The sequence below is a fragment of the Erithacus rubecula genome (assembly GCF_903797595.1).
Source record: "Erithacus rubecula genome assembly, chromosome: 9".
Classification (NCBI taxonomy): domain Eukaryota; kingdom Metazoa; phylum Chordata; class Aves; order Passeriformes; family Muscicapidae; genus Erithacus; species Erithacus rubecula.
In genome coordinates this window covers 23,288,543-23,313,578 of record NC_136660.1, presented here as the reverse complement: position 1 = coordinate 23,313,578, position 25,036 = coordinate 23,288,543, and the positions used below count along the sequence as shown (strand labels likewise).

The 25,036-nt window shown below is 43.5% G+C and overlaps 1 protein-coding gene across 8 annotated transcripts in view; it reads right to left on the bottom strand.

Moving 5' to 3' along the window:
• NEURL1 (neuralized E3 ubiquitin protein ligase 1) overlaps positions 1–25,036 on the bottom strand; it is a 141,647-nt gene that overhangs the window by 12,979 nt on the left and 103,632 nt on the right. For all 8 annotated transcript variants that reach the window (XM_079312070.1, XM_079312074.1, XM_079312073.1 and 5 more), the window contains exon 4: positions 3,834–4,514. In XM_079312070.1, the coding sequence (XP_079168196.1) occupies positions 3,834–4,514 (681 nt within the window). The remainder of the gene's footprint in view (positions 1–3,833; positions 4,515–25,036) is intronic.

Here is a 25,036-nt window from a genome sequence, read left to right as displayed (position 1 = left end):
TTATTGCTGTGATAGCTTCTCCAGACATGAGTCATACATTTTGAAACCTTATGGGGTCAATCAATTTAACTTCAGAAATGAATTACACCACCAAAACCTGACCAAAACCAGACCATTGTATCCAGACTGGCTCATGTCAACCTTTCAGAGCTGTCAATAAAACTGTGTGTGAGCTGAAATGCTTACCAGCAAAAACTGAGAGCAGTAAATCAAATTTAATAGGCTGGTTTTGTTGACTATACAGGAATGATTCCTGAGAAAAACCAACCCAAGCCTCAACTAATGAAATTCCTAAAAGGATACACAATGACTGCTTCATTTCTACATGATCTGGGTTTCTGTTTGGTTGCTTTTATGTGCATAAACCCCAGAATTACTAAATTAAGACCAGCACTTAACATATAAAATATTTAGAAGGGCTTCCCTGACAAAAAAGATCTATTGCCTCCCTCAATAGCTGGCTCCCATAGTTAATTACCCTCATTTATGTTTAATTTAAATTCGTGTCCCTTCATTTCCCAGCAGCTTGATATTTTTTATGCTATTATCTGCTACATTAAAGTGCCCTTCTCCTTCATTTATCTTTCCTCCATGTGGTCAAGTTGCCTTTTAAACTTTTCTTTGAAACAAATTTACATTCTTTTGCCTCCCCTACAGATGACTGTGGCCTCTCACTGCATTATAGTGGGGCTTGGGTTAGTTTAATTTATTTTACTTTTGCTGGGATGGCATGAAGAATAATAGTGGTTCCAACCTCATCTTTATTTTAGGCTGTTTTATTTCTCTTACAGCAAATATATTGCCAGTATATGATGCCAAATTGATAAGAGGAAAACAGAAGTCAGAATTCTTTACTATCCAGCTAACCCCACACTGCCCTCCTCTCCTACAGAGTCCTGTAAGATCACCAGCCTGGCTAGAGATGGTGTCCCCTGATATTAGGGAATAAATGTTGTATCTTCAGCACTCCGGAATAACTGCAGTCAGCAAATGTCAGCTTCTATGGAAAAGTCACAAGCCAGCAGAGACCTGAGCTTGCTCCTGCTCTGCATCAGGACCAAATAAACAATGTCCAGGCATGAAATACATAGTGATCAATACCTGGAGTCATCTGCTCCTCTGAGTCAAAAATAAACCTTCTCTAGGTGCAAGAGTGGCTGTCCATCCTCAAAAAAAAAAAAAACCTGAAAAGCTGGAACAAAAGCAAACCTAGCAATTTCATTTTATAGTCAGCTGTAGTGCTGATGCTCCTTTAACACTGTATAATGTCACTTTGGTTAATCTCATAATGGTGTGCCCCAGAAATAGAATGACATCTGCTATTTAGGATAGGCTTGGTAAAATTATGCCTTTTGCACTATTTGTGTCTCATTTCTTTCAAGGGTATGTAACTTCACTTTTGCTATTTAAACTAGAAAAAGATGACTATAAATGTCTTCTGCTGTGATATAAAGCTCAGATTACAAAAGACAGATCTCACAAAGTTACTCTTGTTTGCATTCTGAAGATGGAGCTTGTCTTTAGGAAGATGAACAATTTACATTCTTCTTACATTTTCAAATATTATAAAGACAGATATTATGGCAAGCACCATAATCTGTTCCACTGCAGTGCAAACAGTGCACACCTCCCTAATAAAGCTGCAATAGTTAGAGATGGGAGTTCATTATTTTCTTTTCCTTCTGTCAGTATATTGCTGATCCATGTAATTACTGCAGTTGTAGAGATGCAGTTGGGACAGAATCAGTGCTTTTCTCTGGGCAGTTGCACTACACTGATATTGTACTGATACTGGGATTGCACTGCTCCCAGCATTGTTATACTGGAATTATAGGTACAAAAAGCTCTATTTGTATTTTAATATCTGTTAAAAATTACAGGCAAGCTCCAATTTCATAGCATTTAACTTGGAGATAGCAGCTTGCTGCCCAAGCTGATGTGGATCAAGCTATACACTTTCCTTGAGAGAGGCAAGGTCAGCAAGTCCAGCTCTTTTCACTTACATCTCACTAAGGAACAATAGCCCATTTTCAGGTTCTTTTCCAGTGACAGAGGCCAGAAAAGCCTGTCATGGTCACAAACACAAGAAGTGAGGGGTTTTCCAACTCTGCAAGTTTCATTTCATGCATACAAGATTTATCTAGAACATGCCCTGGGGATGTGCTGGTTAGGGCTGAACTTGTGACCAGGCAGGGAGGACATTTTCAGGGAATGCACTGCAGGAGGTTTACACAGGAGGTCTGTGCTTATGTCAGTGCTCTGTTAAATTCAGCATGAGGATGTGATTCTGTCCCTCTAGGGAGACACATCCTTGCTGCCCTGTTTCAGAGCTCATTGCAAAATGCAAAGGCTGCTTGCTCTGTGCCACACTGCCAGAATTACTGATCTCATATGAAAGGAAGCACTGGTCAATGATTCAGTTTTAGCAGCAGCTCAATGACCTAAGTATGTTTTCCTTCTAACGCACACAGGAGCATTTAATCTCCTGTTTACTGGGCTCTGTTTGACTTCACTTACCATTATCACAATGACATGTTGGTGGAGAGCAGAGCTAACCATGGATTATGTACAGTACCCACAACAAATGTAATCAGGCTGAATTAGCAGGGATTGAGTCTCCGGCTCTGGGAAATAAATTGCAGTATTACATTTGTCTTCTGTGAGCCTTTAACAGCCAGAAAACACTCACAGCAGAGGCCTGAGGTCAACTTCAAACAAATGATACAAGGCATTTCATAGTGTGATTAAGGTGAGCTGGATCCTGCAGACATATGTGTGTGTTCACAATTTATCTTTAAGAACTGTCTATAAATCCTAAAAAAAAAAGGAGGTGTTGGTTGGCTTTTGAGTTTGATGGGGAGGCAGGTTGTTGGGGTTTTTTTCACTGCTATGTATGAGGATTTGAAGCAAAATGGAATAGAACTATACTTAAAGTAATATAACAGTATAAACAGAAAGGAATATTTTTAAATATTCTTCATTTAGAATGGTACCAGGAATTACATCATGTTCTCAGACTCCATCTTTCACAGTCTGACACCAACACTAGCAGAACCATGATATAGTACAAATTAATGATCAAACACATCCTATACTTGGTCTAATATACACACACAAAAAAGTAAATTTGATCCTGAGAAATGTTATTTCAAAACTTTTCCCTCCACAGCTTCCAACAGTGACTTGCAGCATTTCAATGAAGTATATCAGCTAGAAGAGCTGAAAAAACAGCATAAATACCAAGAGGCCATGTCTTCAGAGGTCTATCAGCCTGTGTGAGCTACTCTGCCTTAAAAAGGGCTGGAGGACAAGGAAACCTTTCTCCTGTTGAGATGGTCAGTGCCATGCTCTGTGAACTGGGTTTCCTCTCTGCTTTCTGGCTTGCCTCTCACATACAAGTCTGGGGAAAGCAAAGACATCACTCTTTTGGGAGTTTGTCATCCCAGACATCTAACACACAGAAAAGGGCATCAGATCTCTTTTCTCCTGCTGGCTATGCCTCACATTAGCTCAGCCCAAAGCACCTCTCCTCTGCCTTCCTTGCTTCTCCTAGGTCAGTGATGACTCATCTGCACTTTAATGGGTGTCCCTGAGGCTTAATTCATTCTCTGAAAAGAGCTTTGAGACCATCACGTTACAGAAGTGAAAGGGGGTTAACTCTTGTAACTCATGCACCTATGCTATGTTTGTGCCTTTGCATGTTTTTCTTTTCATAAAACCAAAATTTGTACTTCATGCTAGAGCAGGGAGGGAGCTGCTCACTCCCTCTCCCACGATGTATTCCCCCATGGCATTCTTGTGCACAAGGTTTGGAAAAAGGGGATCCAACATACCCAGCAAGCGAATTTGCATGATGGCACCGTGTAAAACGAAGAACATCCAGAGGGGCTGGGAACAGTCCGCGCAGACCTGCATGCCAATGCCAGCGCCGTTGTGGCTCAGGTGCAGCTCACCGTCAGAATTCACCATAAATCCCAGGATGTCTCCGCTCTGGAGGGGCACCACCACTCGGCAGATGGCCCAGAACTCCTTTCTGTCGACCAGGGACTCGGGGTTGTAGGGGAGGTCACTGGGGCGCAGCGTGCCGGGGTCGCAGGACGTCACCCCGTAGGACAGCGTCCCCGTGCGCACGGCGCTCGACTTGTTGATTTTGACAAAAATGGTCTCGTTGATGCGCAGGGGCCTGCTGGTGAACACCAAAGTCCTCTCCTCCCGGGCGTGCTCCAGCCGGGCCACGGTCTGGTCGTCGAGGATCTTGACGTGGGGTCCCCGGAGGTGGTGGAAGCGGAGGTCGCTCTCCAGCTGGGACGGCAGGAGGTGGGAGTGCTGGGAGTTGAGGGAGTTCTGCGGGATGGGGCAGGTGGTGGCCGCCACGTGGAAGGTGTCCTCCTGCAGGTTGAGGTCGCACAGGCTGACCGAGAGGCGCGTGTCCTCCGTGTCCCGGCGCAGCGAGGGCCGGCGGATGGCCGTGAAGGAGCGCGGCCGCAGGCAGTCGGGAGGGATGAGCTCGCTGTCTGTGGGGACAGAAAGCAAAAACAGGGGTCACGTTCTGAGGTGCTGGAGTCAGGAGTCTCTCTGAAATCTTCAGAGAGAAATCAGAGTGCAGGGACTGAATTAAAGCCTTTGGATGGATTGAAGTATATTAAGCCACTCACACATAAAGTAGACATTTAAGTTAGTAAGTCAGTAAGTTTTAGGGTGAGTTCTAATTCTTTTAGTAAGTGAAAGGCTTCAACTGCCAGAGTAGCAGAGTGAGTTCTAGAGAAGGTTGAAACATGCTGATATCTTCAGCAGGAGGCTCCAGGCCACATTTGTAGACAGGACTTAGACACAATAGAGTTATAGTAAGAATATTGCTTACATTTTTGACATAGAGCAAGGTAGGTTGTATGCATAGTTCTATACGTAACCTGGTGTGCTAAGAAACTAGGATTCTAATAGGTTAAGTGGTGGTCCAAGTTTGCATCTTAGCTTGTTGGAAATATCCTATATAAGAGTATGTATTGGGGAGAGTTGCTTTTAGCCATTCAACTTTTAGCCACTTGCTTTTAGCCATTCTGGCTTCAAGCCATTCGCTTATTGCCACTGCATTTGCCATTGCCACTGCTTTTGCCTTGCTTGTCTGCATGTATGTTGAGACTGATGTGCTTGTAATAAGATGTGCTTTGTAATAAATAACCTTTTTAACTATTAGCTGCCTTGCTTATTTAGAAGGTAACCCGACGAAGTAGGAGCCTAAGAGCTCTGGAGTTGGTGCACAGGAGGTCAGAGAACCTCACACAGGGGAAATTAAAAGAGCCAGGAGCTTCAAAAAATATGGGTTTGCTTGATATGCTTAAAAGGGAGAAGCAGAGACCTGCTGCCATTAATAAATTTTCCCCTTTGAAATACAGGAGCAGAGTATCATGAAATGTGTTTGCAATCAATTGCTGTTCTTGTACTTCCCCACCAGCAACAACATTTCTGGCTTCTCAGCAGGCAGACTCAAAATCGATGACAAGAACTGCCCAAGGGAGGCTCTCCTTGGAGAAGGAAAGCAGAGGATAAATATCTGAAAGACATCCTCAACATAGCAATCAATATCTATACAGGCTCCAAGTTTTCATGCCCTCTTTATTATCTACAGTAATTCTCACATACTTATGAAATAAATATCTAGATACACCTTTTTTTTTATTTAAAAGAAATTGCCATGTTCAGCTCTATATTATTAATTGCTGTATTAAATTTAATTAATATTCCTGTCTATAACTGATCATTAGTGTTCTGGTTCTCACTGCAGAGTGGTACAAATATGAATTTTACAGTGCAGCATTTAAGAATATGCAGACTTTTAGAAATACATTACAATCATTTATTATTTCCAAGCCAAATAATTAAAATTCAAATCCACAGACATGTAACTAAGAAAGATAATTCTCAGACATTCAAATCCACCAGTGGAAACAAAATTGCACCTTATCCTCTTTGTTAGTATGCCTGCTGCTTCAAGAACTAATCACTTTATTTGATTCTTTTTCTGAGGAACAAACTCCTCTGTCTTTAATGCTGAAATTACTTATATTTAACACATCCTTAGCCGTGCTTAGAAATTTTAAAGAACAACATACTGAGAAAAAGAAAACCCACTAAAATTTTGTAAAGAAAACTGAGATAATGCTAAAATTTATTCTTACGTCCAACTTTCTGAACTCTGATAAACATAAGGAGACCATTGACTTGTGTGAAAATTGAGTATGTGGGAAACTCCTGGGACAGTGTAAGAAGCTGTGACCCAACTGGACTAAAGCCTGTTGTGGCTTTGAGCCCAGATCCAATAGTAGGAGGTGACACCACCCCACACAACACACAGCAACACACCAGACCCCAGCGTGGGACGTGCTGCAAACAGCTCAAGGTGGAACAAGAGGAAAAGTTGTACCTAAAACACATCCAGGTCCTTGCAGAGGACACCCAGTCACATACCCTTGAGATTTTCTTTACGACAACAAAGAGCAGGACATCAGGTTATCTGAGGATTTTCCCAATGGGATGTACTCCCTCCCAGTATACCAGAGTAGTAGCTCTGTACTGGTATGCCAAGGAATAATGCCAGCTACTGAGTAACCAACATCTTCTGCAATATCTGAGGTCTGACTAACAGCTTTTCCTGTCCTCCTCTTCTGGGAGCCCTGACAAGAGCACACCCACACAAGGTTTGGCTTCAGTAGAGCTCTTTGCTTTGCTTAAACTGGATTATTCCAGGCTCCTCTTTAAATAAACTTCTATTACAAGGGAAGCAGAGTCCTAAAATAAAAATGGGCTTTGTTTCTCTTATTTGATTTTCTGCATACTGATATTTCAGCCTCTCAAAAGTTAATTGAAGAAAAGGAAGAATAAATAAAATCAGAAATGACCCCAAGTAATCTAGAAGTGGGTCGCATTAATGCTTTGAAATATTTGGGCTAGCATTTGGATTTCAAGTGCTCCTGCTGGATAGCAGGACTGGGCTTATTTTTTCCTCTTTTAGCCGGAAACCTACAGAGGAGAACAAATTAATACTGGCAGCTGATGACAATCCTTTTGTGTAGGTGAATGGATAGAGATCTTTCTGAATAGGAACAGAAGGTCCTCTCTATTTTATTCCCTGTAACTATGCATGTGCAGCCTGGCTGACAACTGTGATGTGTGGGTAGCTTGCAGCCAGGGTTTTGAAACAGCTTGTTTTCCACCAGGATGCTTGCATTTCCCTTTGGCTGCTGGACAGAATATCTTTTTCCATCTGAAAAGAGGTTAAGAGAGATGTAGTTCTGCAGACAAGACACATGACAGTGATAGCAAACCAGGGTTAGATATCCAACTGTTGTACTTAAATCCCTCAGTAGCTCAGATGCATGGCCACCTAAGGACTAACATGTCTCTAGCATATAGAAGCAACTGTGACACTTAGTTCATTAATGTTTGCAAATAACCATGGCAGAAAGGATTGCAGTTTACTGGCTCCTGAAGTATGTTTGTGAAAATTTAGAGATGAGTCTCTAAGAGATGCTGGCCTGCATCACAAAATATCCAGCCAAAGGAAAAAAAAAAACCCATCCCATTGAATATAAATCAAAACAAGAGTGGGATTCATCTTTTGGGGTAGTAGGTAGGTTGGAAGAAATGTGGAATGCCATTTACCCACAATAACTGATAATGGCCAAAGGCTGCAAAAGAACAATTCTGGTGAAATGTGGAACAAATGAGGTGACTTTGACCACTTTCTTTCAGAAGAAGATGCCCAGGAATTTGTTGTTTTCTTCCTCTAAAGCTTCAGTTCTCACTTTTTAAGACAGACCAAACTAATCATGCTGAATACAGATGAAGCTCTTCATGCTGGAGTGGCCCCTAACACAGCCTTGGCCTTGCAGAACATTTACAAGTGATCTTCAATGCCTACAAAGGAAAGGCTCCTTTGTTCAGGAACATTTATATTTGCAGAGGCAAATCTGGGGGGCACATCAAAAAGACTGAATGACTTCATGTGACGAGACTGTAAAACACAAAATGGGTCCAAGAGCCCATTACCAAGGACCACCCAGCTTCAGCCTGAAGAATTTAGGAATCATTCCTCTCTTCATTAAACATCCAAGGTTATAAAATTTCTTGTATAAGGCATTTGGCAGTGTTTCTTTGGGAAAAGTCAATTGATGAGAGATCTCCCTGGGTGAAAATGGACTTGTGAAGATCACAGCTGTCCCCAAGCCACCAGAGCAAGCACAAACCCAGTGGCTGGGACTCCACCAGCAAGCTGGCCATGGTCATTGCAGCTCAGTGGAGCTGGCTGCCCAGGCAGCTTTCCAGAGAGGTTTTGCTGAGCTCTGCATCAGTGCAGTTACGATGTTATTTCTGGATTTTGAGACTTAAAGTTTCTCACAGCACTACAGACAAAGCCAAAGTGGAAAGGATTTTGCTAAATACAGATTTTCTACTCCTCAGCTGGAGAATCTGAGGCACTGAATTTAAAGGATGCCTATCTTCACAAATGCCCTTGTATTTTTTCCTAGCTTTGTTTAAGAAAAAAAAGTAAGGAGGAATAATTAATTTATCTAAGTAGAAATGAAGGGCACTTGAGCACTTCAGCTGCCTTCTGTTTTCTTCTCTTTAGTGAGGTTCAACAGCAAAATTCAGATTCTCAGCACTTGATTCCTTACATGTAAAATAATTTGAAGTACCTTCCTCAGCCCAGAGGGCTTCAAAGCTTTCTGTTCCCTGCTCAGAGGGCATGGAAGAGCTTCCCACTTAGTGCAAGCTCAATGCAACTGCAGCAACACTAAAACAGCTTTTACAAGGAGCTGGTGAGCAGACAGATGCAGCTGAAATCACTGCACTCAGATCAAAAGTATTTCACTGCCACCTTTCTTTTGAACCACTGCCAAATGTTGTCTTCTCAAAATAAATTATTTCCTTAAACATGTGTTATGTTAATATGTAGAATATGCATTTATGGCAGAGATCAGATACACACACACTGAACCCAGCATGCTCAGATCACCCCAGCCCCACACGCCTGAAGGGGATGTGCTGCTGTCAGACTGTCAAATCATCATTTCCCTCCTCTTTTACTTCTTCAGCACTGTTATGGCCCAAAGGCTTGACTTTCCAAGGTCATGAGCAGCCAGTATTCATGCACCTGTAAAGGATCTAAGATAGCAGAGCAAACTCAGCTGGATGTACACACAAGCTGGAAATTCAGTCTGTGTTTAACTGCAGCTCAAGGGACACAGACCTCCTCTTGACCAGTTTCCTGAGATTGGGGCAATCCTACAACCTCCATGAATTGTAATTCTTCAGAGTATGAGGTCTGCAACCAGTCCCCAGAATGAGCTATGGAACACCTAGTGTAAATAAACCAACTTTGAGTCTTACTACTACAAAAAAAACTTACAACTTGGGGAGTCAGATCATTCTGTGACAACCTTAAGAACATATCCCATTTCTAATGATCTTCTCTCCCTCCCAGAAGAGAGAAATACTGAGAAGTCAAGGAAATGCCTAGTGATTCCTTGCATCTGGAGAACATTTCTGTCCTCAGCTACTAAGCCAAGAGTGAAAAGTTGGCAAGGCCAGAACTTTGCTATGATGACTTTGCCTCCCTTTCTGTGTGAAGACTCATGGTTTTACTTCCTGCTGTTCTTCACTTTTCCACAAGTGCAATTTTCCTGTGTTTATCCCTCACTTCACTGGGTAATGGTATTTTCAGTGAGTGCTGGTGCTCATGGTGTAATTTCCATGGCCAAGGAACCTCAGGGAGTACTAAGCTACCAAAAGACACATTGAAGTCAGAGGCCACTGCAAGAATATTCAGTGTGAACCTGCACATGCAAAAGGATGCATACTGTATTATTCCCACCACATTTGAGTGGCTCCATTCCCACTCAGAAGTGCAGATGAAGGCTCTTTTTCCCACCACCAGCTCTATTCACAAGGAGTTACCCAGGGACAACAGCTGCCCTTCCAACACCTGTAATCTTGCAGTACCTCCTCCATGGTCCACAGCAGAATTATGCACCAAACAGCCCATTTGGCAGGATTTTGACATTGCAGAGAGAGGTGTTTGAAGTATAAGGCAGATGTGCCATGCTGTATAACAGCATCATGCTCAAGGGCAATTGGGAAAAGCAACCAGTAGTAAGACAAGAAATAAACCTGTGCTTCTGGAAACCTTCTGCCACTCACAGGCTCCTACTCCCCATTGTGGGAGTGCTTTATTCAGCTCAGCTGTCTTGTGTCCTGCTGTGGCAGTCATTGCTCTCTTGCTGGCTTGGTCCTGGCAAGCTGATGTGCACTGCTGGGGTCTGCCATGCTGTAGTGCAGAAGGAGCCAGAGCAATTTCTGTATGCTATTTACAGCTCAACTGTTATGTATTTTAAGGTGACTGAGGGTTGATAATGTGGTAAAATTGAAGTAACTCATATTCTCATTTATCCCTCCTAAAGTAAGGATGGAGATCACTGCAACTGGTGGGAAGGAGTAATAGCTGTTCTCAAACTCCTTTGGTTGCCTGCTTGTCTGATGTGTGTATGGCATCCAGCCCACAGCATCACCTCCAGTGGAAAGAAGAAAATCATCTGTGACTGGGTCTGGGAAGAGAAGAACCATTCTGTAGTCCTGAGTTCAAAATCCACCCAAATTAATGGGTGACCGGAAGCAGATTTTTCATGCAGCCTGGTGTACTCATCACCAAGGGATGTTTTGCTCTAGACTCCCTCAGTTTCTGCCATGTGTATTCTAACTGCTTTGTTGTAGCAGGAGGAGCTATTCAATCAGGAAAGTGAAAATCATCCTTACTTAAAATAAAATAAACACAGGACAAAAACGGAGAAGTGAAGAATGTTGAAGCCCTGCTCACAGTCATTAAGAGGTAAAGCTCCACTCACAGAGCATGTCCAAACTGCTTTTCCCTGCTGGCCATGTGAGAGGAGATACTTATAAAACTATTTGTTTTTCTATGAACTCTTGCTCTCCATGTGAGGTCTGGAGAGGAGACTGGGATCTGCCAGGCTCAGCATAATGCTGCAGAGACCCACGCTCCCAGCCGGGTCCTTCTGCTCTGATGCTGCACACAGGTTCTCCCCTTACTGCTTGTACTGTTAAATTGGGAATTTATATTACCCAAGACCACTCCATTGTGTTTATTTCTCATAAACCATCAGGCGCCAGAATGCAGCTTCTCGGACCATACAATGAAACCACTTTCTGAGCACTTTTGTAGCATGTGGGAGGCAAATGTTTAAAATCCCTCAAAGGAATGATTCAGACTAAAAACCCCTGTAGCCATATACTTAGGAATTCACTTCTACAAAGTACATTTCTCTTTATGAACAACTGAGAAATCAAACTGCCTGAGTTATTGCCTCTGATCAACCATTCCTTACTGAAAACACCCACATCAAACCAAGGACATCAGTTAATGCTATGTGCATTTCATTACTCCATTGACAGTATAAATATCCCATTTCAAATGGAGATGCTCCCGTTTGCTCTCACTGCTCTGGCTCCTCTCTTTGCAGAACTACAGCCAACAGACCACTTGTACCAGCTATTTATGGAAGATGCCAGGCTGCTCTTTAAGAGACAGTAAAACCTGCTGTGGGGCAAACTGCATCTGAGATCAGAACCCAGGGCACTGCAGTAGAAGACACTCCTCACCATGTGAACAGAAAGGATATGTAAGAGATGAGTGGCAGGCAGGAAGAAATAATGGTCTTATTTTATAGACTGTGGGATGGATTGAGCAGTCCAAAGGGCTCCTCTGGCAGAACTCTTAAGTGATGCCCCTTAGTGTTGAGCTCAGTGTACAGCAAAACCACTCCATTTTCCATGGTACACCCTCTCATTTCCTAATTCTTCATCAATGCATTATTCTCTATCTGCTCATCCTCTGCTTCTGTGTGCAGGTTGCTCTTCTTAACTCAAAAATTAACTTCTTGGGACTCCTCATCCACTACAGATCCCAGTGGCCAGCATGGAAACTATTATTCCAGAATTTCTCCTTCCCAACACACCAATTTGGTATCACCACACAGTCAGTGGGGAGCAAACACACATCTCATATGCATCAACATGGTAAAAGCAGGAGTTAATTGCTATGTGCAAATATTGGCTGCTTGCCCACTGCAACCTGGAAGGCAAATTACCTGGTATTTCATATGTGCCATTTTCACTGCAGGAGTGACAGATATTTAAATCACCTGTGTCCATTTGTTTTTCTGCAACCAGCCCAGTCCTAATCAACTTTCTGACAAGATACTCAGATATTTTTTCCAATATTGATGGAAGCATTTTAGAGAATTTCTACCAAGGGGCAGAAGTCAAAATTCAAGCCAAGAGTTACAAAGAGTCCAAAGCCAAAGTTCTTCTGTGCAAGAAATAATTCAGACTTACACTAAAAATTGTCACCAGATTTTAAAGCTAGTTTACAAAAGAAAGCAGATCATTGACCCTGTGGAACCAATTGCAAGACTACAAACATCTGCCACTTTAACAGAAATGAGTGGAAATAAACAGTGCTTACATTCATCTCCCTGGACTCATCTTTGCTTTGTGTTTGCATTTACTAGGATAAAAATCAGCATTTCTTTACAGGCATTTTGGGAGATATTGAGCACTAAAACTATTTGGTTTGCATGACTCAGTTTTGGAGAGGTGATAAAACATGGGATGGAAGAGAATAAACCTAGTGTTTTGTTGCAACCAGCAGCTAGGTGTTAAATTTATAAATAAATTAAATAAATTTATTAGGCAGATCTGGTGGCTTCCTGTGACCATTTAGCACCAAATCCTGCTTTGAGGTAATGGTGCTTTTCATGCTGCATCAGGCAGCTGGTGTCTTGTCAAATGAATCTCAGGAAAACCCTTGGGATCTGTTCAGAGTACTTTTCTAAGAACATAAATATGCCCTTGGTTTGCTGTGACTATCATGGATTTCTTGTCATGGGTTTTCAATGTTGTACCAATATACAGACAAAATATCATAGCAAAACAAAACAGAAAAAAAACCCCAACCAAACTATCTGAATTCTAAAAGGATGTGAGCTCATCTGCTGCCAGTTTCCAAGCTGAAATATTCAGAAAGGGAAAATAAAAATCCCTGAGCTTAGAGAATTGTGGCTGTTTTTAAGCCAGAGTGAGCAACTGCAGTTCCCAGGCCAGCTTAGTAATTGAATTGATCTGCATATTCTTCAATAAAATCTAAGGAATGAAAGCATACAGTCTCACACATGGACTGATAAATTGTAGTTTTGGGGCATGTATTATCTAATAAAGTGCTCTGAACCATTCTGGTTTATAACAAATATTCATACAATTCTGCCTAACATCTGTAAGCATGTCAAATTGATTTGCACATGTGAAACAGAACAAAGAGCACAACTAGCCTCATAAAACTGAAATAAATTACTGTTCTCCTCAGAAAATATGAATGTTCTGAAAGAGTCTGACAGTAGGTTATGAAGAACAAACTTCCATGTGTGTGTTACAGTCATATATTTGTTTTCTTTTCCACAAAAGCTGATGCTCAGAGAGAGTCTGCAGGGTACTGGCAACATCAGAGTTATGAACAACACACTTGAGTTTCATTCAGGCTTTTCATTTGGGGTAAATTCATCCTCCCCAGCCAGCAGTTTTGGAGACTGACAAGCATCTTCAGGTTGAAGATATGCCCATCCACTGCCACAGCCACCTCTGGATATTGGCCCCTGCTGGCCTGACTCCCTTTATTGGTTCATGGGTTTTCTAACTCTCCTTAAAGTCAGAGAAATATGGTTTGAGCAGAAACCATGTGCCCTGGGTTTTGTGAAGACAACCTAGATCCTGTCATTCACTCCTTAATCCATCTCCCACTCACATATGAAGTCTTTGAACTCTACTCCCACCCCAATCAATGATTTTCACCTCCATGCCTCAGGCCTGCTAGACTCCGTGATCAATTATTATTATCCCTCTTGGAAACCACAGCAAAACAATTATCACTTTTAGGACCATACCAATGTTATTTTAATCTCAGTCCTGCTTCTCTCTGTAGCGTGACTCACATTTCCCTTCCATTTCCTTTGACTATTTCTATAGATGGAAAGCCTTTTTTACTTGTTTTAATTACCTGTTATAAACTTTATTCTCCCAGGAGACTGTCAATTGACACTTTATCTGATGCTTCCTGATCTTTAAAATATGAATTTCTCTGTAGAAAAGCTCTGTTTGGCCAGGGTTTTTTCATTCTTCATGGGAAATCAGGGCAATAATTGCAAGTCCTTACTGTCTAATAACTTTATAGAGCTCTCTTCTCATAGCTCTGACTCTGTTGCTTACCCTGGCACTATCATCACTTTTTCCCTCCTATCCTCTGAGGAATTTTGACCCTCTTATCTCACCTATTCAGGTAAGATCACAATTGCATGCAGTGTTAACCCCACAACTTTACCTCATTGAGTTCTGCTGCAGATTGCTGTGGGCCCTCCCACAACCCTATTTCCAACCTTATGTTGCTGTGCAAACGTTTCCATAGCATCTCAGTGCTCACAGCCAATTCCCAAGCTGCATCAGACACATTCCCTCACCCCCTGAATCACCTGACAGCAATTTGCTTCAAAACAAGCACTTGCTGCCTCCTTCCCATTTAGCATCCTCCCTTCTGCATCCATCCCTTTTCTCTCACTCTCAGTTATCCCTGTACCTTCAGGCAGCCATGGAGATGCTGGCTGCTCCTGCAGCTTCTCCCCACATTCCCAGTGTCAGGCTCCTGCCTCACTGATGGCTTTGGAAGGAGCTGCAGAGGCAGAACTCAACCCAGCAATAACCACTTTGTATCTGACAGGGTCTCTCCAAGGGACAGCATTTTACCCAGCACCATTGCTTATTGAACTGATTTAATGCCACTGGGGAAGACTCAGTTCCTTAGGAATCCCAGGAGCCTGGGCTTGCTGCAGTCCTGTTGATTCAGAAAAGCACTGCAAATGATAAACTGCCTGGACATCACAAGGATTTTGCTGCTAACTCACCTACCAGGGCTAAAAGCACATTTTCCAGTGAAGATGCAGCCTATGAAATGCAGTAATAGTATATAATATTTCATATCCTGCCTGAAGAAAAATTAAAATTAATTGTGAAGATACAGTATTTTGGGCTAACCTGAAGCAGACTGTTCAGTTTATCTAACTTCCTTTTATAAAAAAAATTGAATATTGGACCAAGAGCTTCTCCAGTTGGTTTCTGAGGCTTATTTGGAAATCACCGTTGCCAGTGATTTTTCAAAATTAAAATGTTATTTCAAGACTCAACATTGAAATACAGAATTTTAAAATTAGGAAAAGAAAACAGCTAGAGTTTGCCAAAAGTATTTCAGTTTTTCAACCATGACTAACTAAGTTTACAGATATTTCACCTTCTCCAAGCTGGTTCCTCATCTAAAGATCCAACAAACATATATCTGAAAGAATGCACATAGTGCTATTTGTCCAGAATATTTTACTTGTTTTAATTCTTTTTAGTATCTCTTTCTTGGAGAATTTCCACCCATAATCCAGCCTGAAGGAGTTCTCAAAAAATGTCTGACTCATTTTCCACATGTCCAAAATGACAGTAGAGCCCTTACACCCCATCCACCCCACTCCTACTCCAGGGCTGGTGGAGTCTGCAGGATGCACTCTCACAGCTGTGCATGGAAGAAGTAAATCCAGGCCCTGTTTCATGAACTTGTTTGAAAATAGCACGATTGCTGCTGTCAGCAGCAATTCAGGAAAGTTCTGTACATGTTTAGGCATGTTCCATGTCACAACAGCACTTCAGCACACACTTCCTCTAAACATGTATTTACATCCCACTGAAGGCAACAGGATGTACACATAAGCATATCAGCAGTCCCAAACCAGGAGCACAGGGTAAGGTTTAAAACTACATTCCACAAAACCAAAACAATTCTTTGCTAAACTGCACTTTCCATCTGTCTCCTTACATTGTGCAGTGGAGAGAACAGCAAAGGAGATTTTCTGAAACTAAGCCTAGATCTCCCACTCCAGCTGTCCCTGCTGGACAAAATTATGGGGGAGCCAAAGAGTCCATGCTTACTTCTACCAAGGCATATAACTGAGAAAGCATCTCTTTAACAAATTCTTCATATATTCTGTCTTGGCAAATGCCCATTAGGCTTGTGATTTCTTTAAAAAATATTTTGATCCCCTGATCTAAAGGACCTAAAGAGCTGAATCTTGCCACCAGAGCTTCAGCCAACTCCTTAACAAGCAAAAGACAAATTTCACCCTCACCTACCCCAGAGAAAAGCTTTGACACCTTGACTATCAGTAAAGATACACTGAATGCACAGATAATAGGATCCACTTCATCCACAGATATTTATCCACTTTTCCAGTTTCAATTTGTTAACCAACCTGGTAACCAAAACAGGGATGACTCTCCCAAACTCAAGGATTTCTCATCCCATTAACTGACTAATTTCTCTTCAGCTTCTGCCTCCTTCAGCATCAAAGCTTAAAGCAATAGCTGGTGAGAATGTTATTGTGAACCTTTCTACACCTGCCCTCAACCGTTGTAGGAAAATATCAAAACCTTGCTACATAATAATAAAAATTGCAGTTTGATGTGCTTACATCAACCAAAATGTCATCACCAACACCAGCAATGCCTTGCTCAAGGGAATCTGGGACTGATCCCAGGTCTGTCTGGGGCCTGGATATTAGAGTAAAAAAACCTCTCCCCACTGTGCTCAGCACAGTCCCACTGTTGCTGGTACTGTAACAACTAGAACTTTATAAAAGCCTTTGTCTCCAAGCACAGACACAGTCCAGTGATCAGAGCAAGAGCCTGGATAACTCACATCAGCACCCATTCCCACCCAGCACAGTGTGCTCCTGGAAGGCACACAGCTAAACCTGTAAAACCATTTGTGAAGGCAGAATAAACAGAGGATGTGGTCAGACTCTCCTGGTATCTAAAACACAGAAGAAAGGGTTACTACTGGCTGTATTTCTGTTCTGTAACTTTTTTTTTTTTCATATCAAAGTATGCAAAAGGGAAAAAAAAAAGGGGAAAAAGAAAAGAAGAAATCCCAATGAGGCACGGAAATGAGTTAATCTCAGGAAGGAGTCGATGGCCACATGCAGAATGGGGCTCAGGAAGTTGTGCACACTCTGCCCAGCTGGGAGCAGCTCTGTCCCCAGCCCCTTTGCTCTGTGTCCACTGGGGACACAGGGCACCCAGACTGTGGTTGCCATAGCCACCCCTCCATGCTCCAGGCTCATGTTTCCCTCTGCACAGAAAGATTATTTATAAGGTGGCTTAGGTGTGCCTTGTGCCTGACAGTTAAAAATGGTAAGTCCCATGCCAGGGGATCTTATGGCCCTTCTTAGACACAACACAGTGAGAGGGTACAATAAACACAGGGAAGAGGGTCAGGGCGAGATGCTGCCTATATGCCCTGTCAGCTCTTTATTCTTCCTATTAAACACTGTGAGGGCTCTGCATCCCTGCTCATTTCTGCAAACCACCTGCTGGTCTGTTACACTGCAGCTGCTCAGGGATGGCACAGCCCTGGCTGGGATGGGTTGCTCAGCTTCTCCAGGCCAAGCTGAACTCTCCACCATTTGAAGAGCTGTGAAGTCTGTGCAATCCCTCCTGGCTGAGTATCCTTCCCTCCACAAGGCCAAGGTGCTGAACATGCAGGTCCTGCTCCATGCTGCCAACAAGGGAAGTGGGCTGCTCTTGGCAGTCCAACCATTTCCAGTGGGGCCTGGCATCTAGGGGAATATAAGGATGGGAATTTAGTCTCTAAAGTGGCATGGAGATACCACGGGGCTCATCAGGACTGCTGGAGTAGGCAAAGAGACACCTGAGTTACACAGACTCCAAGTCACTATAGCCTTGTCCCCACAGCAAACACACCACACACTGTTACTAGGGGACAGAGTGACAGCACTGGGAACAGAAATGCTGTCTGTTGGCTTGCTGTCAGCCAGCACAGTGCATCTGGGATGCTGATCCTGCTGGGGAGAGCTGAGGGTCACCCCGTGCTGAAGGCTCTGCCCTCTGGCTCTGCCACATCAGCTCTGTTTCCTTGGCTGCCTCGCAGCTGGAAGAGCTGCCACAGCACAAAAACTGCCCTGTCTGCATAGAAGTGAGCAGGGTCTGCCACCATGGCCTAAATCTGTAGGAATAGTGATAAATGACAACTTTGCTATCCACTGTATTTCAGAGATTCGTCCTGCCAGAAGCATTTCACTCAGATCTGCCAAAGCTGCTGCAGTCACCCACGAACTCAAAGGCTCAGACAATGCCAATTCTTTCCCAAGTGAGTTTTGCAGCACCTTGAAAATTCATATTTGTGAGCAACATGAAGCAAACATATAAATAACAGGATAGCTGCTAGGTTCACTTTTACATCTACAACAAAGAAAACACCTTTGGGGTTACCAGAATTTTTTAACCATAGGAGAAGCTGCTCACACAGTGGCTTTGCTGGGGCACAGACAGCTGCAGCACCTATGGGTGCAAGTTAGAGGGACAGTGTGGCTTGTGTGCCTGCCTTACCCTGCCCACTACATTAACCCTGCCAGGAGCTCCCTAAAAGCTGTGATTAGAAGACATCATCCTTCATCTCTGTCCCCAGGAGGGCAGTCACATCTACATTCATGTCATCCTGTCAATAGTTGCCCCAGAGCCCAGTTTTGGGAGGTGAGTCCCAGCTCTGGGTGGCCCTTTCCAGAGGCACCAGTGCTATGTCAGGGTTCATGATCTATTTGAAATTACCCATCCCAAAGTAACCTCCAGAGTCTACTTTCTTTACCTCTCAGCCCTCTGGGAAACCCTATTCTCTCCAGAAATTTGACATTTCTTAATCTTGGCTTGTTTTCCATGTCAGCAGCCTTGTTCCCCAGCCCTCCCAGCCATTCAGCACAGGCGTGTCAAACGCTGTCACTGTCTCTTGCCTGTTTGCCATCCTGCTGAGCATGCCTGCCCCATGGACAGCTGGAGGCAGAGCCTGGAACCAGCTCCTGTGGCAACAGCTACACACACACTCAGGGCTCTGCCACTGTGGAACCTGCCAAAACACCTCAAAGCCATTACCAGATATTGCTGGTCCCAGAAACTGGCAGGAGGGGAATGGGACAAGGAACAAGGAAACCAGGCACGGCCAGGATTAGCCACTGAACCCTGCAGGCTCCATCCATTTACCTCCCTGGCCATCCCAGTGCCATGCCCATGGCCATGCCTGCACTGCACAGCCACCTCTGCTCTGTTGGAGACTGCAGCCCCCACAGCTGAATTCTAGGCTGGGCAGTCCAGCACCATCAAGGGAAAGGATCAGCATGGTACCAGACAACATTCACTGCAAAAAACTTGACACTGCTGCAATGAGAGAACACAAACCCCAGCCTGCCAGATCTGTGCTACAGTGGGATTGACTGCTTTCTCAAAACAAAAACAAAAACAAAAACAAAAACAAAAACAAAAACAAAAAAAAGCATTTTGCCCTAAATTAATCACCCTTAATTAATTGTCACCATTAGCCCAGGCAAACCTCATTGTGTCAAGCCATGTAAGTCTGTCCTGTTAGACATCCAGAGCACCCTCCAGAACTTCTTAGATAATTAAAAAAGAGTCACTTTTTCCCAAAAAAGAACAAGGTGCCTGTGAATTCATGTACCTAAGCATTTCCCATCATCAAACTTCATTTCATCTCTAGACTGAAAGCACAGCTTAGGCTGCAATTTAAAGCAAGGACCATTTCTGCCTTGCAGCAGCTCAGCAGCATCATCAGTTTTCCCCATGCACATGAGTGTAAATGCTCATAACTATTCAGCTGGTTGTGTGGTTTTCCATGGTAAATATGTTGCTATGGAGAGCACAGCACGGGAACGTGCAGCTACACAAGGCACCACGAGCAGCCCACAGCTTCTGCTGATATTTTCAGGCTCTCCACTGCCATCCACACAAAGGCTGAAAATAGACTTAAAGCTCAAATGAAGCATCTGTAATACTTCATTTCAGCCCATCCCTCCCCAAGGCACTGAGACTTTTCACAAAAATCCTACCAAGCATCCCACATACGCTCTGACGTCACCTTGCCGATTTCTAATTCCTCGCTGCACACATGCCTCGAAAAGGAAATTCCCTCCAGCCCCATTTTCATTCCATGTCTCATGTCTGGGAAGCAGGTTTCCCTCTGGAGCCACCCTTCTGCTGGTACCCAGAGGGGCTGCTCAGTCCTTATTACTTTTTAGCCACAACATAAAGCAAATCCCTTGTGCTGCTCTACCTTGCTGCTCTGCTGACTGAGAAGGATCTGATTTCTGTCATTTAAAGATGACCTTGGGAAAGGTCAGCAGCAGCAGCAAACTCATCTGCAAATTCAGTGCTGGGAAAACTTGTCTGTGCTGTTGAAACCCCAGAATACATGGGCTGGGTCCTGAAGGATGCTGAGCATTTCCTAATCTCACTGACTTTATGAGACCTGGGAGAGCTCAGCCAAGGCAATGCAGACTTGAGCCCACAGCACCTTGAATGAAGAATACCTTTGGGGTTCTTATTTTTTATGAATTTTTAAAATATCTGAAATACTGTTTGTTTTCTTTCTCATACTCTGGAGGAATTGATAAATCCTCAACTGCACTATAAACATGCAGTCATCAGCCCTTGATTTCTAAAAATGTGTTTGTATTAAGCCATGAAATTATTTACAGTGGCCATAAACATCCTCCCAGCATCTGGCAGCTGAGAGAGGGCCTTGGAACTCACTAATTTACTTACATTGTAAACCACTTTCTAATAAATAAATAAGCTCTTAATATCTCACCCACAAGAAGAGGCACATTGCATACAATACTATATTTAGGGGTCCTTTAGAGGTCAAGGATTCAGCAGCTAAATTTCTCTGAGGATCTTTCTTTGGTGACTGATTGTTTATGCCCAAATGAATGTCTTTATTTTGAAATTAGTTTAACATTCTCACATTGCTTTGAATGTTGGAGAAGCTGCTGCTTGTTTCTTCTTTAGCCTGAACCAGGGTCAGATTCTGATCCCAGGGGCCCAAAGGGGCATTAAAATATCCAAGTAAATGCTTGCTGATCCTTTATGGTGACCTTCCTTGCAGAGACTATGGAGCCTCCAGGGTGGGGATGCTCTCCAGGCAAGGAGGATGCCCAATGCCAGAGCTTGTAAAGAAAGGAGGTCAGGACACCTTCCCTCCTGGATCAGCATTCTGCATCCCACCCACTGCTTCCCAGGTAAAGGGGACAGAAGGGAAAACAAATCTCACACATCCCATTGGCTGCTGTGCAAAGGAAGAACCATGTTAGGGCCCCTAACAGCTGCTGAGAATACTTAAACTGATGGAAATGTGATTTTCAACTCCTGTGAAATCCACTGCAGTGCCTTAAGGACAAAGTGGTTGGTTCAAAGCAGTACTGTGTTGAAAACAATACTGTCAGATCAAAATCTGTGTTTTATAAAAAATAGTAATAGTCTTTTTACAAAACTTACCGTAAAAAAGGACTGTTTTCACATACTGCTTCACTTATATAAAAATACAAATCAAACTCTCCCCTGGCTAAATGAAAACATGAACTGGCAAATAGGAGAAAAAAAATGTATCGTTCACTCCCTCTGTCCTAGATATGGAAGAGAGGAAAGAATGAATCAACTATTAAAAATCAATTTTGTTTTAGTCATGTGAGGTTGTATTCAGGGAACATTCAGCTAGAGTGCTGAATGAAGAATTTTAAAGTAGGAACCCCAATGTAACCAGGTCCTACTGCATCACCAGTGCTCTGTGGGCAAGCTCTGTGTGAGGGTCTCATTATTCCATTTATCTACATTTGCAGATGGCCTCAGAGATCTCTGACAAGCTGTAGAGTCCCTCTCCTCTCCCCCTGCAGCCCCCATCTGCTCTGTTGGAAAAGATGAAGCTGCACCAAGACAAATCTGGACCATGCAGAGTCCCCCACTGTCCATGGCACAGGCACTTGGCACCCTTCCTTTCCATGGCACTGCCAACCCCTGGGGTGCCCTGAGGAACCTGTGCCTGCAGCAGAGCTCTGAGGGGCTCTGATGTCTTCCCAAGCACCCAGGGCAAAAAAAGCAGGTCACAAGGATGCTGATAGCAACCCCAGTGGGCCAAAAAGACATAACCAGAATGAAAATTGCTTTTACAGAAGCACCCTGGTTGCTATGAGTTGTTTCCCACACACATTCCCCTGTTAAGTCAGTGCAGAAACCCTTCTCTAACACAGTGACCTACATCTTGCTAGATTTTTATTTTTTTTTATAGACAGTAATTTCCAGTCAGCAATGGACTCTTTCAGTAAAAATAAGCAGAATCTGCTGTTTTCTTAAGAAAGATAAACAAAAGGCAAATGCAATGGAATTGCTGCTAGTCCTCAACAGAAAACCATGTGATTTTGCATGTCCTTACTGCAATGGTTGAAGCAGAGCAGACTGGTTGCTGTTGATCAGACAGATCTGGAGGGGTGTGGAATGAAAGCAGGAGCAATTGTTTGAGTTCACTCATGTTGTAACACTGCTCCCTTCACCCCAAACAGGAACTTAGCCCTACAGTTTTGAAACTACACATGGACAGCCTGAATAAATCTCATCACTGAAGGTTTCCTGACATTCCTGCTGAATATCCAGTCCTATTAGTCAATGTCAGGCCCTAGGCAACATGAAAAATTGCAGAAATCCATCCTGGCTGTCACTGGAAATCAAAGGTCAATCTCAAAAACTGAGAGACTCCTTCCAGACTTGGAAAGCATTCACATTTCAAGATTACAAAGTGCAATTGTCAAAGCTCTGCACGTTCATGTGAAACAGGAAGGAAAAATAAGACCCCGGACAATAGGACCCTGGAGGAGTGGTGGAGGGATCAGGCTTTTCCCAGGAAGCAGTTTGCCAAAATGCTAAAATAGAAGCTGTTTACACAATAGGTTGGAAAATGTTAACAGCCTAAAACATATTAGACAACAGGATTTCAGATTACAAACACTGGGCAGGTTGTCCCGTGAGGGTGCTCTAACAAAATATATGGATTCTCCAAAATAAGCAAAATGAGTGTTTTCTGTAATGGCCCTTTTGGTGGGGTTCCTACTGCTTTTGCTGTTAAGGTTCCCTGCACTCCATACCCACAACCACCTGCCTCCATCTCACCCCATGCTCTGCCTCTCACTCCTGATCACAGCCCTGCACAACTCTCTCACCACATCTACATCATCAGCTGCACCAAGTGAACAGAGTGTGATGTAATTGTGATCAAGAACAAGGGGCAGAAAGCCAGGCTCCCTAGTTTCTATTCCTGTCCCCCATCCTCCCCAAAGAGCTTTAGGATGTCTTTCAATCCCTGTTATTTGTGACTTGAGTTCTCCTCCTGCAAGCAGCTTCTGATGCTGTGAATGCCACCCTGTGTCTGCAGGGAGTGAGGTCCTGCAGCCCTCAGTGACAGATCCCACACTTGCCTTGCTAAATGCTGAAAGGCTTTAGGTGTTAAAAGGGAGAAAAGGCCCTTTTAAGCACTTCTCTGGAGAACAGGTGGCCAGCAGCTGACCTTCTCCTGGAAATCTGTGTAGTTTTAAATGGGAAACAGAGTCTATGAAATTTTAAATGAATCTATTGTAGTCTGCACAGTCACCGACAATCCACAAGTGACAGTCGCAATCCACCCCGTCCTTGCTGTTTCAGCAGCCCTCCTGAGGCTGAGCATGAAAGGCTTTCAACATAACTGTGACCTCCCCAGGGCTGCAGAGCACTCTTAGTTCCTGCCTTTGGAGGAAATGCTGGGATCAGCTCTCCCTCCTCAGCCAGCTCTTTGCTTTGAAGTTTCCACAAGGGCCAAATTTGTCTCCACTATCCAGTGGCTAAGTAAAATCAACAGAGACTTCATGGCTGATGGCTCAAATGCTCAGACTTGAGCTTTCAGTTTTCAGCAGAGGTATCTCCTGGCTCCCCAAACAAGGCACTAAGCACATTCCTGCTCAGGGAAGATGATGCTGACAGACAGGACAGAGGAGACACTTGGCATGACTTTTAAGTGCTGCTTCACTAAGGGTATCTACCACCCCATACTGTAATACAACCAATGTGCTTCCCAGCATGAGGCTCCACTGTGATCACACCTAGATGTTCTCCTGGAAGGTCAATTGACAATAGATGATGGACTTCATGCTGGCAGGCAGAGTTATGGGGCTGAATCTTCAGCCCATCTTAAAAACAAACAGAGTAACTATGATCTACAAAACTCTAGGATGCCTAAAATTCAAGCACATCAGTTCCTGCTCTGATTTTTACTCCTTGCATTGCATGTGGTCAGTTGAAAATGTTTCATCCCATGCCTGAAGGTGAGCAGGGTGAAGGGAGGAAACAGTCTGGAAGATACTTGTCTCCACACTTGCTCCTGCTGTAAAAGCCACCCAGAGGGGAGCCTAAACATTTCCATGTGGTTCCATCTCTGTCCAGGCTCTCTGGCAGTGCTGGGTGTCTCTCTTCTTGGGGAGCTGGGGACAAGGAAGGAACCACAAGAACATGCCAATGCATGTCCAAGGGGAAGAATCAAGAGGTATTTAAGTGTCCAACAGATTTGCCATACTTCCTCTTACACAGAAGTTGCATCTTGTGCTTGTTGTGTAACACTGCAAAGCATAGCACCAGGAGAACTGTCCCAACACAACAGAAACAACAAATTCCTTCTTCTCCTTTTTTCAGATCCTTGAAGTGTTTTAAATACATAAACAATGAGAGCGAAACTCCTTCCTTCACAGTTTTACTTCCCTTTCAACATGTTAATTCTCTATTTTTCGGAAAAGCAGAGATGAGGCCCATTCTGTCTTATTTTTATTTTCTGTATATGCTGAAGGTTCCAGCTGACATCCTCCTTCCTTTTAGGGACTGAATAGGGACAGCTGACAGCCCCTTTCAGCTGCAGCATCCCTTCTCACATGCACTGTCCCAGGTGGACAGTGAAGAGTGGGGAGCTTCCTCTCACCATTCTCTGAAGCTTTCCAACAATTCCTCTTTGCTG